The sequence below is a fragment of the Moschus berezovskii genome, chromosome Y (genome assembly GCF_049115385.1).
Source record: "Moschus berezovskii isolate FMDL1 chromosome Y, NW_MosBer_1.0, whole genome shotgun sequence".
Taxonomy (NCBI): Eukaryota; Metazoa; Chordata; class Mammalia; order Artiodactyla; family Moschidae; genus Moschus; species Moschus berezovskii.
In genome coordinates, this window is record NC_142489.1 from 10229137 (window position 1) to 10247049 (window position 17913).

Sequence of the window (17913 nt, forward strand, 5' to 3'; positions counted from 1 at the left end):
TTATTGCCTAGCCTTCTCTTCCAATAATGCTAATAAAATTTATTGAATATTATAGCAGAATGAAATGCTCATAAGACCTACTTCAGGTATTTCAAAGAAGATAGAAGCTTCAGAACCTTGATCTGAACTCAAAATGTATTTGCTCAACGTCTATGACCCAGGCAAAAGAAACATCATTAAATTTTACAAAAGTAAGTGTATTTAATAATTTAATAATATTTTGCATCTATGTATATACTCCCGCCTTTTAAACTATACAACAGTACAAAGATGGGCTGGCACAAATACTTATGGATATATTTAGGACCAATGAAGGTAGACGATAAACACACAGCCAATAATAATTTGAAGCCTTCCCCTTGGAGATTCTGAGGGTTTGAAAATCCAGATGCTGGGAACGGCGTCTAAGGAAAACTCATGGTTTCAGAGATGATCTCTGCGTTTGCGCATGAGTCCCTCCCGTCTCCGTGCCAAAGGGGAACCCGCTGACTCTGCAGGGACACTCTGTTGCAGAGTCCACCCCAGACCACGTTAGGAGCTGCAGAGAAACAGCCCGAAGCCCCGTGAGCTGGCTGCACCCTTGAGATCCCCCCGCAGCCCCTCCTGAAGGCTGCAAAGCACCGCCCGCCTGCTCAAGCTTCCAAGCTCGTGGAAGACGCAGGAAGTCGTTTTTTTCCCCATCTGGTCCGTCGGAGATCCATGCCTACCGGCCCCGGAGTTCTCCGGGGAGAGAGGTGTGCGTGTGATAACAGGGGTCGTCTCTCTGCCTGGTGTCCACACTTAAGAGCCTGGACCTCCCGGGAGGAGTCGAGACCCTCACGTTCTCACCCTGCGCCGCTCATTCAACTCCCCGCAACCAGGGCGCCCACTGCAGGCTTTCGGGAAGGAAGAAAACTGGCAGGCTCCCAGGCGCACAAGAGCTTTTACTGTGCTCCTCGTGTAGATAATGAGATGAGGATGCCCTTCCGTGAAAATGTTTACTTTGGAGAAATCGCTGTTTTTTCGTAGAATCGATACCGATGGGGAAAACAGATTACTTGAATGATCTTTTAGAGTTGCATCCCTCACTGGTGAGTTGGGAAAACAATTTTTGCAGCGACTTGTACTCAAGCTACCCACGTGTATATGTGTGTGCGTCTGTGTGTGTGTATTTACCTGGATGTATACATTGTATGTTGTTGCTGCTGCTAAGTCACTTCAGTCGCGTCCGACTCTGTGCGACCCCATAGATGGCAGCCACCAGGCTCCTCTGTCCCTGGGATTCTCCAGGCAAGAACACTGGAGTGGGTTGCCATTTCCTTCTCCATATATATTGTATACCTACCCGGAAGTATACAGACACACATACGTACATGTGTATACACATGGCTGTTCCCTCAAGCAAAAAATATATTAAAGCATCTCTGGTTTAAGGGTGCCTCAACATTCCCCTAAACACTATACACTAACACCGTGTCTGCAATTGAGTTCATGCTATGAGGCGTTAGCATGGCACCTCATAATTTTTCAATTAAATTGTTCATAAATTTTTCAAATAAGATGTAATAGATTTGAAGGAGTAGAGAAAGGTTTCCTGTTTCGTTTTGTTAAATAGTATCTGACTCTTTGCGACCCCACGGACTGTAGCCCGCCAGGCTCCTCTGGTCCATGGGATTTTCTCCAGGCAAGAATACTGGAGTGGGTTGCCATTTCCTCCTCCAGAGGATCTTTGCAACCCAGGGATGGAACTCAAAGCCGCATCTCCTGCATTGGCAGGCAGATTCTTTACCATTGAGCCACCTGGAAAGCAAAGGGAGGTTAATCCAAGGCAAACAGCTGTCCTTCTCTACCTTCCAAAGTCCCCCTCTGCCTTTTCTACATTATGGAGAATACTCTACCAAACAAAGAGCTTGCTTTGATTAAGAAAAGGGGGATATCTCAGGAAAGATTTGAAAATATTCGATAGTTGGGATTCTTTCCTTTCAAGCAAGAGGGTTTGCAGCGTGTTAAGACATACGTAAGTGCAAAAACATGGCACACCAGCAAGTGTTTTCCCCATTAAGGAAAAAAGGAAAATATAAATGAAAGCATGAGGAAAACTTCTTGTAGGATGAAATATTAAAAAGCAGCCCCAGAAAACAGTTTTAATTTCTCCACGGCAGAATCTGGGTAGCAGTGTTGACTCCTGGCTGGGAATGCCTTCACAGAAACTGTCATTTAGAGGCCAAACTCATCCATGTCTTTGTATAAAATGAAGCTTGAGTGCTTGAAGCTGGAGCATTTTAGGTTTAAATTAATTGGCAATATTTCGGGTTTACAGATTTTTCAGTTGAAGGAAAAAAACCACAGGTGATTAAAAAAAAATTCATCTTCAGAAATCTCTGAATAAATATTAGGGCGTAAAAATCTGGATACTCTTCCGTTGATGTGGCAAATCCAATCAACAATCTCCAAGTGTTCAGTAACTGTATGCTTACTACGGGCAGGTCTATTACGTGTGTAAATTGCTTCTTTGGAGAATCTGTTGGTGCAAATTCGGGGACATCTCAGACCTGCATCAGGAAGCTCTTCACCACACAGAGTTAGAAGCGGAACAAGGCTGGGCTGCGTGTTGTCCTATGTAACAGGAACCTGTCCCCCACCTTCGCAAGGCTCACTGCGGGTCCCTGGTTTTCGGGTCATGTTTTCCAGGGCAGACATGAGCACCCCACGGTTATTGGGCAGGGGCGGGCGGTCCTCCAGAAAGGGCCTGATGCCTCCCAGTGGGCACGGCCAGTCCTTGGGGGTTTGTGCCAGCTTCCACACTCGCTCAGGGTTCAGACGGGCTCTCAGAGCAGCTCAGTACCTTTCTGCAGGAGGCTTGTAGTGGTGGGGATGGCGGTGTTTCAGATGGGGGCCTAGAGACAGAATGGACGTGTCAGACCGGCCGCCATACCCAGCTGGACTGACTAGAGGAACAGCTGTGTGTCTGTGCCCTGCCCGTGGTCTGTACCACCCCGGTCCTCCCGGCCCTGACTCTGAACTTGCAGACACACATCCACCCTGCCTGTCTTTTCTCTCTGCCTTCCCCGGTTCTCTGGCTCCCTCTGTAAAACCTGTAAGATTGCAAGAGAAAGAAGACAAGCCCCTTTCTTTATAATAACGTAAGCTGGCCAGAACCCTTTGTATTTCCTCGGAAAAGTTTAGAAATTAACACATCCTTTCATGATACATGCACTTTCGGTGGAGGAACATTGTAAGTGATGGGTAGACGTGGTCCCAAATGGACAGGGCTTCACACAGGGCACTCCCAGTGGGGTGGTTTTTATTTGTCTTCAAACTCCTAAGTGCAAAAAGCTGCTGGGGCAAATTTGATCCATCATTAAAGAAAATAAAAATAAAACCAGGATCATTAATTCTTATCAACACATAAACCTTGGATGTGGCTTTTTAAAGTTTAAGCTGAGAAAGCAATGTACATAATCTGAAACCCAACAGGAGGCTCTCTTTGCTTTAAATACACAATTGTTACCATTTAGTTTTGCTAATAACTAATAAGCCTCTTGATGAAAGTGAAAGAGGAGCGTGAAAAGGTTGGCTTGAAGCTCAACATTCAGAAAACAAAGATCATGGCATCTGGTCCCATCACTTCATGGGAAATAGATGGGGAAACAGTGTCAGACTTTATTTTTTTGGGCTCCAAAATCACTGCGGATGCTGATTGCAGCCAGGAAATTAAAAGACGCTTACTCCTTGGAAGGAAAGTTATGACCAACCTAGATAGTATATTAAAAAGCAGAGACATTACTTTGCCAATCAAGGTCCGTCTAGTCAAGGCTGTGGTTTTTCCCGTGGTCATGTACGGATGTGAGAGTTGGACCGTGAAGAAAACTGATTGTCGAAGAATTGATGCTTTTGAACAGTGGTGCTGGAGAAGACTCTTGAGAGTCCCTTGGACTGCAAGGAGATCCAACCAGTTCATTCTAAAGGAGATCCATCCTGGGTGTTCATTGGAAGGACTGATGCTAAAGCTGAAACTCCAATACTTTGGCCACCTCATGCAATGAGCTGACTCACTGGAAAAGACTCTGATGCTGGGAAGGATTGGGGGCGGGAGGAGAAGGGGACGACAGAGAATGAGATGGCTGGATGGCATCACCAGCTCGATGGACATGAGTTTGTTACCATTTAGTTTTGCTAATAACTAATGGTGTTGGAGAAGACTCTTGAGAGTCCCTTGGACTGCAAGGAGATCCAACCAGTCCATTCTAAAGGAGATCAGTCCTGGGTGTTCATTGGAAGGACTGATGCTAAAGCTGAAACTGCAATACTTTGGCCACCTCATGCGGCGAGTTGACTCACTGGAAAAGACTCTGATGCTGGCAAAGGTTGGGGGCGGGAGGAGAAGGGGACGACGGAGAATGAGATGGCTGGATGGCATCACCGACTCTGTGGACATGAGTTTGAGTGTACTTCGGGAGTTGGTGATGGACAGGGAGGCCTGGCGTGCTGTGATTCATGGGGTCGCGGAGAGTCGGACACGACTGAGCGACTGAACTGAACTGAACTGAACTGAACTGAATTTTTGTAAATACACAGTTGTTACCACTTAGGTTTGCTAATAACTAATCTCTGTAAATACACAGTTGTTGCTGTTTAGTTTTGCTAATAAGTAATCTTTGTAAATACAGAATTGTTGCCATTTAGTTTTGCTAATAACTAAAATTAGCTTCCGTATGTTTTTACTAATAGAGCGGAGGCTTAAGTGTGTAACAGTGGAAGGGGTGGATACTTACTAATTCTAGCACATCATCTACCTGAAGAAGAACTTAAAGTGACAGAAGAATTGAAGCAAAACATAAGAATCTGATATTTTAAATGATCTATTTAAAAACAGGAATAGAAATGAAAGCACTGCTCCTAAGATGTAGCTGTTGAAATGACTGTTAAAAAAAAAATTGGTATTTAGCCACAAGAATTTGGGAAGACATAGGCTATCCCCCACGTAGATTCTTCGCTTTGCCCAACACCTTGAGCCGTGGTGTTCCTAGTTTCCACAGCACTTCCCCTGGTCTTGTGCAAGCCTAACTCTCCTCACCGTCCTGACTTCCAGTACACACCCCCACGTTCAATTACTACCCACATGCCGATGACCTTCCAAGCTTTCAGCGCTGGACCCTGCAGTCCCAAAGGCCTTCAGGAAGTCTCTCTCTCACTATCCCACGGGTGACTCAGATGCTGTCGTCTCTAGGTTAATCTCGCCATCCTCCGTCTCACACCCCGACCTGGGCTTCCAGCACCTTGGACCACGGTTCCAGTGAACCACACCCTCTTGCACTAAAGGACTCTTGGCTTCCTCCTGCACTTATTCCACCATGTGTACTTTTTGCTCCCAAACACATACGTTTAAAAATTTTATTAGATTTACAATGTTGCGTATAATTTCTGCTGTAGACCAAAGTGATTCAATTATATATATAAAGAGAGAGACAGTACAGTTTAATATATACTGTTTTTATATGTGCACACACACTATATATATTCTTTTCCATCGTGGTTCCCTGGTGGCTCAGACGGTAAAGCCCGCAATGCGAGAGACCCGGGTTGGATCCCTGGGTTGGGAAGATCCCCTGGAGAAGGAAATGGCAAGCCCACTCTAGTACTCTTGCTTAGAAAATTCCACGGATGGAGGAACCTGGTGGGCTACAGTCCATGGGGTCGCAAAGAATCGGACATGACTGAGCAACTTCACTTTCTTTCTTACCACAGAATATAGGATACAGTTCCCTTGCTCCATGGTAGGACCTCGGTATTTATCCATCCTGTGTATACTGGTTTCTATCTGCTGATCCCAACCTCCCACAAGTCTGTTCTCTCTGTGAGTCTGTCTCTGTTTCATAGTCAAGTTCCTTTGTGCTGTATTTTAGACTCCTTGCAAGTGACATCTATGAAACAAGAACAGACTAACAGACATACAGAACAGACTTATGGCTGCGGAGGGTTGAAGGAGGGGTGGGGTTGGGGGTGGACCAGGACTTTAGGGTTAACAGACCCAGCACATATTCAATCACTGCCAAAGCTAACAGTTCCGGCCCCTGAAGACGTCACTACATTCTCTTTCTCGTTGTCTTCAATATCAGCAAACATACTTGGATGAGGACTCCTTTATGGTAAATAACTGCAACCACTCCCCAACGGATCTCCTTAGTGCTGCCTGGGAAGCTGTTTGTTTTCAAACAATAGGTGACGATTATTTTTAATCGACATGATTTAGCCGGAAGTCAAGTAGATTGATTTGGATTATGTTATGAACAAAAGTTATACAATACAGATAGTGAAAATGAAAATCAGCTCAGTGGCGTCCGACTCCCTTGCAACTCCAAGGACTAAACGGTCCATGGAATTCTCCAGGCTGGGATACTGGAGCGGGTAGCCTTTCCCTTCTCCAGGGGGATCCTCCCAACCCAGGGAACCAACGCAGGTCTCCCGCATCGTGGTTCATTCTTCACCAGCTGAGCCACCAGGGAAGCCCAAGGATACTGCAGTGGGTAGGCTATCCCTTCTCCAGGGGGGTCTTGAGTTGAACCAGGGTCTCCTGCATTGCAGGCCGATCCTATACCAGCTGAGCCACCAGGGAAGCCAATAGATTATATATAGTAGAAATACATGTAATAAGCTCCATAGCAAAGTAGTATTTCCTATATAGTTATATTTGAACATCTTAATTTTTAAAAAAATGTCAGAATGATATGATGGATTTTTTTTTTTCCCACTTGTGTGGGCGCATGCTAAGTCACTTTAGCTGTGTCTGAGTCTGTGTGACGCCATGGAATATAACCCATCCAGGCTCCTCTATCCGTGGGATTCTCCAGGCAAGAAACTTGGAGTGGGTTGCCATGCCCTCCTCCAGGGGATCTTCCCGGCCCAGGGGTCAAGCCTTATGTCGCTAAGGTCTACCTGCATTGGAAGCCCTACCTCTTGTGTATTTATGGTTAGAAGATAAGAAAAAAGTATGCATTCTGTAGAGCAAAAAAGTAAGAGAAGGGGCGGAGGAGGGTGCTGGGGAGGGAAAAGGGGAGCGTGTCAGGTCGGCTGGGAGGAAGCACGGACGTAGGGGAGGGAGGACTTCAGGTTCAGAGAACTCCCTGTGGGTAGGAGCCTGCAATGCTGGATCTATGGAGTTTCGTTTTTGCACCAAGACTTTCTGTGTGTCTGCAAGCCGGGCAGGACGGGACCCCCACCCCCGGCCAGGACTCACCGTGCACGTCGGGGGTCCGGAAGGTCCTGATGGTGGCGGGCCCCTCCCCGCCCGCGGTCAGCACCTGCACCTCCAGGCGGTAGAGGGTGTTGGGCCGCAGACCCGGGACCGAGAGCTCGGGGTGATCCTGGGGAAGGGGAGGGGAGGCGTTGGGGGACACGAGGTCGTCAGGCACTGCCTCTGCCCACGACCCACGTCTGGCCTCTCCTCCAGAGACCACGCCTCCCTCGCGACGTCACCGTGTTACCAACCTCGGGTGGTCTGGGCAGCAAGGAGAGCCCGGCTCTTGGCAGCCAAGAGCTCACATGAGTCAGGCCAGTTCTTGCGACTCACTCCCACCCCTTCCCAGGGACTGTATTTTCCATTCCTGAACCTAAGACTTTCCCAGGCTTTAAAAGTTTTCATCTGCACATCTTGTGATGTGAATTTTTGATAATCCACGTCTCGGGGAAACACGCCAACTTGCGCTCCTTAAAAGACAGTATCTGTCAGTGCCCGCAGCCAAAAAATGTTTCTTCTTATGCCAACGCATTTTTTTTGTTGTTTTTTGGTCTCAGAACTCAATAGAACCTAAGGCACATACACAGAATAATTACTGTCCAATTCCATGGGTTTTTTTTTTTCCTTCCGGGATTTAAGTTTTTTTTTTTTTTCCTCTTTTTGGAGCAAGAGTTGCATATTCTAAGGGCGTTTTGAGAGTTGGTAAAAGCCCACACATGCTTTCCACCCCCCCAAGCCAAGGAATTAAGTTGGCCTGGAAGGCACTCCAGCTCATTATGTGCTCTGGCCAGATTTGAAGGGGAAATGAAGAGAAAGAACAAGATTCTTTTTAGCTCTTTTCCCCCAAAATTTAACACTTCAAAATGGGGCACGTCTGCTTGGCCAGAAGGACAGGGATTCAAAAGACAGAAAATGGTGAAACCTTTGCGTTCCGTGCCGACAGAAGAGGTCTCCTTAAGAGCTGGCCCTTGTCATCACGGGTAGCTACAGGACGGTTTCTCCTAAGTTTATGGTGATGATAGTTAATCTACCGGAACCCTGGTGGTGTGTTCCGATTCTTACAAAAGAATTCACTGGGGGCCCCACAGGAACCCTGGTGGTGTGTTCTGATTCTTGCAAAAGAATTCACAATGGAGAAGAAAACCTACATGTGAGTCTCAGCAAGTCACCCCTGCAGTGGGGGTTTGGGGTGCCCGAGTGCCTCCCCCCAGGGATGCTCCAGCCGCATGGTGGGGGGGAAACCCACCCCGAGATGGGGCGGGCGCTCACCGCGGGCAGAATCTGGGACTGCGAGATGATGCTGTTCGGGAGGCTGTTGGGCCGGCTCTCAGTGGTGACCTCGGCCCAGGTCACCTGGAAGCCGGTGGCCGGCCGTGGCAAGCCCGCCTGGCTCACCCTCCAGGAGAAGTGCCCCGTGATGTTGGCATCGCGTCCCATGAAGGAGGCGGACAGGTTCTCGGGTTTGGCCTGCACTTTTGGGCGCACGTGACTGTGACCTGTGAGCACAGGGAAGGGGAACCGTGGAACAGTTAGAGGGGTGGGGACAGGGCAGCCCCCAGAGGAGACGGCGTTCAGTCTGCCATTCTCTGGGCCCCGGGGTCAGCGCTGTGCCTCCCTCGGGGGCGGGAGGTAAGTCCCATGGCCGCCTGGGCAGATGGCATCTGAGCTGGACCCTCATCTCTGCAGCTCTGTGCCCAGTGGCTGGTGATGGCTCGGGGTCATTTGCGAGTCCAGCGTGCAGATGGGGTGAACGATGCAGAAAAGAATGCTGTGATCTCTGAGGACCCAGTCACCGAGAGGGCAGGAATGGGTGCTGGGGGAGGAGGTGGGTGGGGAAGGCTGGGGTCGCCGTGAGCCGTCGGCAATGACCAGAACCAGTTCCTGGGCAGGGCCTCTGAGGATGAGTGTCTCTCTATGTGGGCCGGGCTGTGGAAGGTGGAGATAGGGGATGGAAAGGCTGTGAACGGTAACACCCCTGGGGCCGGGCTGAACACGAGTCAAAGTGAGCTACACGAGGCGCCCCAGAGCACCCGCGGAGAGATGCCGGCCCCCCCTTCTAAGGGCTTGGGCTTCCAAGGTTGGGCTTCCCTGGTGGCTCAGCTGGTAAAGAATCCACCTACAATGTAGGAGACCCCAGATCAATTCCTGGGGTTGGGACGATCTGCTGGAGAAGGAAAGGCTACCCACTCCAGTATTCTTGGGCTTCCCTGGTGACTCAGCTGGTAAAGAATCCCGCCTGCAATGCAGGAGACCCCGGTTCGATTCCTGGGTTGGGAAGATCCCCTGGAGAAGGAATAGGCTACCCACTCTAGTATTCTTGGCTTCCCTGGTGGCTCAGCTGGTAAAGAATCTGTCTGCAATGCGGGAGACCTGGGATCCATCCCTAGGTTGGGAAGATCCCCCTGGAGCAGGGAATGGCTACCCACTCCAGTATCCTGGCTGGAGAATTCCACGGACTGTACAGTCCACGGGGTCGCAAAGAGTCGGACACGACTGAGCGACTTTCACTTTCACTTCTAAGGGCTGATCCTTCAGCAAAGCCTGTGTCGCCAAGTGCGGCTGGACTTTGGAGGCTATGCGAGTGTTCATATACACACGTTCCCTTCAGAATGGGCTGTCCTAGGGCGTCTAGAAAGGGGTGATCCTTGTGGGTTTCGGGGCCTCGTGAATCACGCTTTGGAGCTGTGTCCACCACCACGCCCCCGGGGATTCCAGGCGACACGTACCCTCCTCTGCGCCGGGGCAGCTGAAGTGCTTGTGGGTCTTGCCCTTGAGCGCGGAGCACGGTGGGGTCGTGAAGGACGCGCTTTCTGCCTTCCAGCGGCCCTGGGGCCGCGCAGCTTGCACGATTACCTTGTATTTGCAGGAGAACGACAGGTCTGGAAGAATCATGTAGTTTTCCTAGAGCAAGATGCAGAGAGAGAGAACACACCAGCTGTATAAGTCTCACGAGGGAACGGACTTGGCAGGAGATGCGATGACATCCCAGGAGGTTGTCTTCTTGTAATGTGGCGGGGCAGTTTAAGTGTGTGTGGTACGGTCTTCACACAAAGCACACAGTGTCCCTGCTGAGATGATTTACAACCATGACCCGCTCCTGGGGCGAGGGGGCTCACCCAGGCTCTAGAACAACCGGGTGGAAGCGTTCAGTCCACGGGAACCGTGTTCTGATGGTCACGACCCACCGTGGGGAGCTGGCTGGACAAGGAGGGTGAAAAACTGTGAATATCAACCCGATTTGTCATTTTTTTTAAAAAAAAGCTAACTCGGGCTTCCTCCCAGACGCAGGCTCAGTTTAGACCTGAGTCTTTCCTGAAGGCAGAGAAGAGCGGTGTCTCTTCTCCCGCTTCTGGAGGGCTCTCTTTGTTGCTTCTGGCCAGCATATGATGATTAAACAGAATTACGAGGCCAGACTCAACAGTGGGGGGCTGACGGGGCTGGGGATGTCGCCTTACAGGAAGAGGAAGCGGACGGTTATGGTTGTAGCAAGCTACTGTCCTGTTCGTTGCCCTTTGCGTGTGAGCGTGTGCATGTCCACTGCAAGGTGGCGTTGTCGCGGCCTCCTGCACACATATATAACCTTACAGGAACAGGAAAGCTGATGGTGATGGCTGTAACAAGCCAGTGTCAGGTTTCTTACCCTGGGTGTGTTAGGGGGTGTGTGTCAATTCTAGGCCAGCAGTTGTGTCAGGGAGTGTGTGTCAATTGTAGGTGACTTGTGTTAGGATGTGTGTGAAATTAGTGGGTGTGAGTCAATTGTAGGTGAGTTGTGTTAGGGTGTTTGTGGGTCAGTTCTCGGCACGCAGTTGTCATGGCCTCCTGCTCCCATGCAAGAGCTGCAGCTTGGAGCGTGTCTGGGACCCTTAAGGTCAGAAGAGCACGTGCTGGGGCCCAGGATGGGCAGGTCTTCCACTCCCCAGCACGAGCTGGCACAAGGTAGGGATGTAGCTAAAGGTGAGGGAAATTTTCCCATTTACCCTGGGAAAATGAGGCCTTCAGGTCACGGGGTTGGGGGGCGGGAATCCAGCTCAGGATGGAGAAGAGAATTCCGAGCTTCTGTGTGATTACGACGAAACCCTCCCAGGCTGACGGCGTTTGCCCTGGGAGCTCCTTGTGAGCTGTGTCTAGAATCTCCGTCTCAGGGTCCTCCCACACCACCCTGACAACATGTGGGGATGAGGGGTGAGTGCACACGTGACCCTGTGTCTCCTCCCCACCTGTCCCGAAGGTCACAGGTCGGTGACCGAGTCACCCACGGCACGCTCAGCCTGCACCTCTTCCCGTCCAGCTGTACCCGCAGGCCGGGTGCGTCTAAGAGCCCCCGAGCAGCCCTCATTTCCAGCCTCCTCCTCCTCACCTGGGTCACAGCCGAGGACGCCTTCAGCCTGGTGGATTCGTTGTGGGCGCAGACTTCCGGAAACCACTCGACGTGATACTGGCCGACACCGGGATCTGTAAGGTGAACGCAGTTAAGCAAAAGAAAAAAAAGAACAGTCTACAAGCAAGAGGGCTCGCAGCCCGGTGTTCCTGAAGCTGGAGAGAACAGGAAGGGGGCATAGGACCCTGCAGGCAATGCAGACAGGTATCCGCCAGGCCGAGGAGGGCTGTCCCCCCAGATTCTGCCTACTGTTTCCTCAATAAAAAATCAGCTCAGGACTTCCCCGATGTTCCAGTGGTTGGGACTGTACCTTCCAATGCAGTGTCGGTTCCATCCCTGTTTGGGGATCTAAGATCCCACATGCCTCATGGCCAAAGAACCGAAGCATAAAACAAAAGCGATACCGCTTCACACATTCCGTGAAGGCTTTAAAAACGGTTCGTCTCAAAGAAATCTTCAAGAATGGAGTCGGGGAAAAGAATGAAGTCGGGGAAAAGAATGAAGTCGGGGGGAACGTAATAGAGCATAAAAGGGAAAGTAAATTGAGATACCAGAACCAGATAGGAAAAAAAAAAAAATCATGAGAAAAGTGACAGTGTGATGCGTCTGCAAAGGTCTTGAGCCTAAGCCAGCCGTGGCGCCCACAGTAACGAAACCCGACAAGAATGGGGGATGCTCAGAGTCCATGCTCTTGTTTCCTCGGTGATGAGAGAGATTCCGCAGGAGTCTGAATCCTGCGTGTTTCTGAGGAAGCTGGTGGAAGGAATCCTGAAGCCGGGCAGGAGTCAACGCCTGGTCCCTCCTCACCCGGAAGGCCTGGCCGCCGCAGTGTGCTCTGCGTGGGCTTGGTGTGGACTCTGTGTGTGCAACGTGTGGACTCCGTGTGTGCAACGTGTGGACTCCATGTGTGCAACGTGTGTGCTCCGTGTGGACAGGGCCTCCTCCTCAGGAGGCGAGGGTGAGAACAGTGTGCAGTGAGCGTGCCCCGGCCTCGCCGGCTGCGTGACCTCTGCAGATATCAGACCTGCTCCCCCAGCACCCAGAGAACACGGCCCCTTAAGTAACATCACCACCTCCAGCCTGAGTGGCGCGTTTTCTGTCTGCGTCTTTTCTTTGGGCGATCGACCACGTGGAAAGAAAAAAGACAAACGTGCTGTGGAGCCAGGCCTGAGTGTGGGAACAGAGGCTGGGCCGGGTTTATCAATCACCCAGTTAGTCCCCAGGTGGGCGTGAAAGGCATCGCTCCCACCCACCCCACCCCCACAGCCTCGCGACCCGGCTGCACTCAAACCAAACGTTTGATGAGAGGTTTTCAGAGCACAGGCCTCTTTGATGGAGTGCTGGGTCTGCTGGCAACTTTCTCTGGAGCACTTTGGGAAACGAAGAAAGGACTTTTCCACCAGAAAGTAAAGAGATACCAAGCAGGCATCAACGCTGTTTAGCTAAAAAGGGGTGAGGCTGTAACTGCTTACATGGCAGATATCAAGAACTGTGGGCTGACTAGAGAAGAACTGCACATTATACGCAAAGTATGAAGTCAACTGATGAGCGAATTCATACCCTTTCTTTTAACAAGTGGTGCTGCTCGACGCATCATGCTGAAATGACCTCCCAGAGGCAGCTGGACTCATGGACCCTAAACATAGAGGCGCCTGGGTCAGTAACACAGTGCCTGGGTGACATCCAGGTTAGGTTGGACGGAGCTGGGATACAGGTGAATACAGAATGATCATGACAGCAGCATGGTGTACTGACAAGGCGGTGATGGCGGTAACCACAGCATGGGCACAGCTCACAGAAGGGGTGCACAGAGCCCTGAGCAGGGCAGGTAGCAGTGGGCAGGGCGCCACCCAACACCCCTGTGTGCCCCGATGCAAACTCATTTCTGTACGTGGTGAACCCCTGCGTCCCTCGAGCCCACAAAGCAAATCGAAGCACTTGCTGCTGCCGCTGAAGGAATCAGACTTTTCATCTTCATTAAAAATCCCACTGGACAGATGGGTGGCCCCCTGTATCAGAGAGTGTGATTCTCACCACAGAGAATAGGCCAGTTCCTGCCAAGTCCCGAGCCGGGCACAGAGGAGTCCTCACAGTCCCTGGTGTGGAGCAGCCAAGTGGACCTCACTTCGCTGCACTACAGCTGTGCGATGTGCAATTGTTACCACGGCTCCGGATCCCCCAAGAACCCACGCCTTCCAGAGCACGGTTCACAGGAGCACATACCAAGCCACACATCTGATGGCCCCTCCCGCCTCTTAGCTCTGCAAGCTGCCAGCTCTGAGTACATGCCCTGGGTCTCTGGACACGGATCCCTACCTTGGTGAGGATCTCCATGCAAACCCAAGGCTTTCCAATCACTTCCCAAGCCTGACTCAGTGGACTCCCCACCCTAGATTCCTGCCCCCCTGCGTTGCCTCTGCCTTTATTTAACAATGCCTTTGGTTTCCTGTATCTGTGAAGCTCTGACCTCCTGGGGCCTGGCGGGACAGCCCTCCCCGGGATGGCCTTATGTCCAGAGAGCAGACGGCTCACCTGCAGGCATCCGTGTTCTGTGTAGACTGGCCGATCCAGAGCCTGCACCCCAGCATCCCCTCAGAAGGGGGACCCTCACCCTTGGGGCCACCAGGCCCACCCTCATCACCCCCCCCATCCCAGGGCCAGGGAACTGGGGCAGCCTGTGTCCAGAATCTGAGCTTCCCTGGCGGCTCAGATGGTAAAGAATCTGCCTGCAATGCAGGAGACCCAGGTTCTATCCCTGGGTCGGGACGATCCCCTGGAGGAGGGCGTGGCAACCCACTCCAGTATTCTTGCCTGGAGAATCCACATGGACAGAGGAGCCTGGCGGGCTACAGACTCGCAAAGAGTCAGACATGATTGAGTGACTAAATAAATTTCCACCACTTCCCAGAGCCCACTGTGATGATCCAGACCCGTCAACCCTCAGACTGACCAGCGTTTCCTGTTCCCCGCTACAGAAAGCACGGTCAAGGCTCCTGAGCACTGCCTCCTCCCCAACCCTGGGGTCTCCCCGAGAGGCGTGGAGGGCCCCCGCCTTTGGCAGACCAAGAGTCACAAACCACCTTCTCAACAGCAGGCATCTGTTGATCAGTTGCCTTCCACCAAACCCACACTGCAAAACAGTTTACACGAACTGCCTGTCTTTCCCACAGTCCTTGATGGCGTGTTTTCAGACACAACTCACTGTCCAAGCTTTTCCGAGGTGGCTCAAACAGTGGCCTGCATCTCACGTCAAGTCTGCAGCCACCTTGTAACTCGCACAAGTTAGGGTTTAGAAAGTCAACCGTGAACACACTGTAGCAAACCCTGGGTGGCTGCTCCTTGGCGGAAATGCAGGGTTACTGGATTCCTGCGGTGACAGCTATTGTTGTCTGCCAATCAGTAAGTAACCTGTTTTAATGTGTTTGTTTTTTTTTTTTTTAAAAAAACTTACTATATATCTCTTAAAATCTTTAGTCACCCCAGTTATGTCTTTGTGATCTCCATGGACTCACTGTAGCCTGTCAGGTTCCTCTGTGTTGTCTGAGCTTCTCCAGGCCAAGAGCACTGGAGTGGGTTGCCATTTCCTTCTCCAAGGGAATCTTCTCCACTCTGAGATGGAACCCACATCTCCTGCATTGCAGGGGGATTCTTTACCGTCTGAGCCACCAGGGAAACCCAAATCTAATCTAAGAGATATTACAATTATTCATGAACTGAAAGAAGTCTAGGGAATGGCAGTCCACTCCAGTGTTCTTGCCTGGAGAATTCCATGGATAGAGAAGCCTGGCGGGTTACAGTCCGTGGGGTTATAACTCACAAAGAACTATAGTTGAAAACATTTTCACAATCCTGGATAGAAGGACAGCAAATGTCTTTTGCCTTCAGCCCCACTGTACTTTAATCCATCGTCATCTCAGAACCCACAAACTTAACCCCCCTTTTTTTTAACCTTTTTTTGGGCTTCCCTGGTGGCTCAGCTGGAAAAGAATCCGCCTGCAATGCAGGAGCTGCTAAGTCACTTCAGTCGTGTCCGACTCTCTGTGACCCCATAGACGGAAGCCCACCAGGCTCCCCCGTCCCTGGGATTTTCCAGGCAAGAACACTGGAGTGGGTTGCCATTTCCTTCTCCAATGTGTGAAAGTGGAAAGTGAAAAGTGAAAGTGAAGTCGCTCAGTCGTGTCCGACCCTTAGCGACCCCACGGACTGCAGCCTACCAGGCTCCTCCATCCATGGGATTTTCTAGGCAATAGTACTGGAGTGGCTTGCCATTGCCTTCTCCGGCAATGCAGGAGACCTGGGTTCAATTCCTGGGTTGGGAAGATCCCCTGGAGAAGGGAAAGGCTACCCACTCCAGTATCCTGGCCTGGAGAATCCCATGGGCCGTATAGTCCATGGGGTCGCAGAGAGTCGGACACGACTGAGCGACGTGCACTGTTGCTTTCTTCCCCTTTTCCAGAGCATCCTCATGGGCTCTCAGTGTAACCCCGGCCCCTGACATGCAACCTCAAGCCTGAATCAGGGGCTCTCCTCTCGCTGTTTCTGGAGGCGGCTCCGCGTTACTACCTCTGTCATATTGAGCTCACGGTGCCACAAGCCACACCTGCAGGGAGTCGGGCCCACCGCCCACCTCCACTGCCAGGTGGGGCATGTCACCTTCCTCCTGGGGAGCCTTAGGGGGCAGCTCTGCACTCTGGGCCACTTTTACACAGAACAGATCTCAACGAGACAGACACAGCGTCCACGGCACGAAAGCAGACCACGCTGAGGGTGTGTTCCTGGTTCAACCGAGAGGGCAGCGTTGGGTGGGAACGTGGAGGCGGGGTCCCTTCCAGCCCAGCACCACGCCCTGCACGAGCATCTCCACCGAGGACCACAAGCACCCCAGGGCGGGTGCATAAACCTCAGTGACTCCACGAATCTGCAAGGACACGGTCCCGTGGGCACGGACGATCCACAGCCAGTCTTTCCTTTTCAAATCAGTAGCGTAAGGTAGAGCTTTTAAAGACACACATTCCAGAGCATGTTCACGTGTTACCTTTAAGCCCTGTATGCCTGCTCAGTCGTGTCCGACTCTCTGTGACCCCAAGGACTGCAGCCCATCAGGCTCCTCTGTCCAGGGGAGTCTCCAGGCAAGAATGAGTGGGTTGCCATGCCCTCCTCCAGGGGATCTTGGCAGGCGGGTTCTTTACCACTAGCAGCACGGGGAAGCCCTCCTTTCAACCCGTCCTCCCCCCTTGCTGCAAAGATATGGACTCAGCTGATTCCGGAGCCATCTCTCGGCGTGCATAGTGAGCACGTGCCGGACCACGACTCCAGCATTCTGACCTCACTCACTCTGGAAACCACCCCAGCTCCTCTCCGCCTCTGTCTCAGCACTCCCCAGGGCTCTCCACTTCCTCTGGGCAGGCACTGTCGGGGTCCCCGGCGGCCTCACCCCGCTTTGTGTGGCCCATTGAGATGGGTCTCTTTTTTTTTTTTTTTAATTATTTTATTTTATTTTATTTTTTTTGTGACTTTCTCAAAATTTATTTATTTATTTATTTTTTTATAATTTTTTTTTCTTTACAGTTAAAAGTATTTTTATTAAAAAAGCACAAATGCAAAGAAATGAACAGAGGAAAATTTATGCGTCGAACCTGGACTGGTCACTTATGATAATATACATGCTACAATTCCATTCTCCCCAATCATTCCACCTTCACCCTCTCCCACAGAGTCCCAAAGACTGTTCTAAATGCCTATGTCTCTTTTGCAGTCTCTTATACAGGGTTCAGGTTACCATTTTTCTAAATTCCATATATATGCGTTAATATACAGTATTGATGTTCTTCTTTCTGGCTTACTTCACTCTGTATAATAGGCTCCAATTTCATCCACCTCATTAAAACTGATTCAAATGCATTCTTTCTGATGGCTGAGAAATACTCCATTGTGTATATGTACCAAAGCTTTCTTATCCATTCGTCTGCAGATGGACATCTAGGTTGCTTCCACGTCCTGGCTATTATAAACAGTGCTGCAATGAACATTGGAGTACATGTGTCTCTTTCAATTCTGCTTTCCTCGGTGTGCATGCTCAGGAGTGCGATTGCTGGATCATATGGCAGTTCTATTTCCAGTTTTCTGAGGAATCTCCACACTGTTCTCCATAGTGGCTGTACTAGTTTGCATTCCCACCAACAGTGTAAGAGGGTTCCCTTCTCTCCACACCCTCTCCAGCACTTATTGCATGTAGACTTTTGGATAGCAGCCATTCTGACTGGTGTGAAAGGGATGTTGAGCATTTTTTCATGTGTTTGTTAGCCATCTTTATGTCTTC

The 17913-nt window shown here is 50.8% G+C and overlaps 1 protein-coding gene across 1 annotated transcript in view; it reads right to left on the reverse strand.

The window, feature by feature from the left end:
- Positions 1–1369: 1369 nt before the first annotated feature.
- The window catches only part of LOC129564342 (anosmin-1), a 225944-nt gene continuing 209400 nt past the window's right edge, over positions 1370–17913 (reverse strand). The window contains exons 10-14 of the mRNA XM_055438256.2: positions 11574–11668; positions 9943–10117; positions 8486–8712; positions 7217–7343; positions 1370–2876 (exon numbers count right to left, since the gene is read on the reverse strand). Of these exons, the coding sequence (XP_055294231.2) occupies positions 2818–2876; positions 7217–7343; positions 8486–8712; positions 9943–10117; positions 11574–11668 (683 nt within the window). The 3' untranslated portion in view covers positions 1370–2817. The remainder of the gene's footprint in view (positions 2877–7216; positions 7344–8485; positions 8713–9942; positions 10118–11573; positions 11669–17913) is intronic.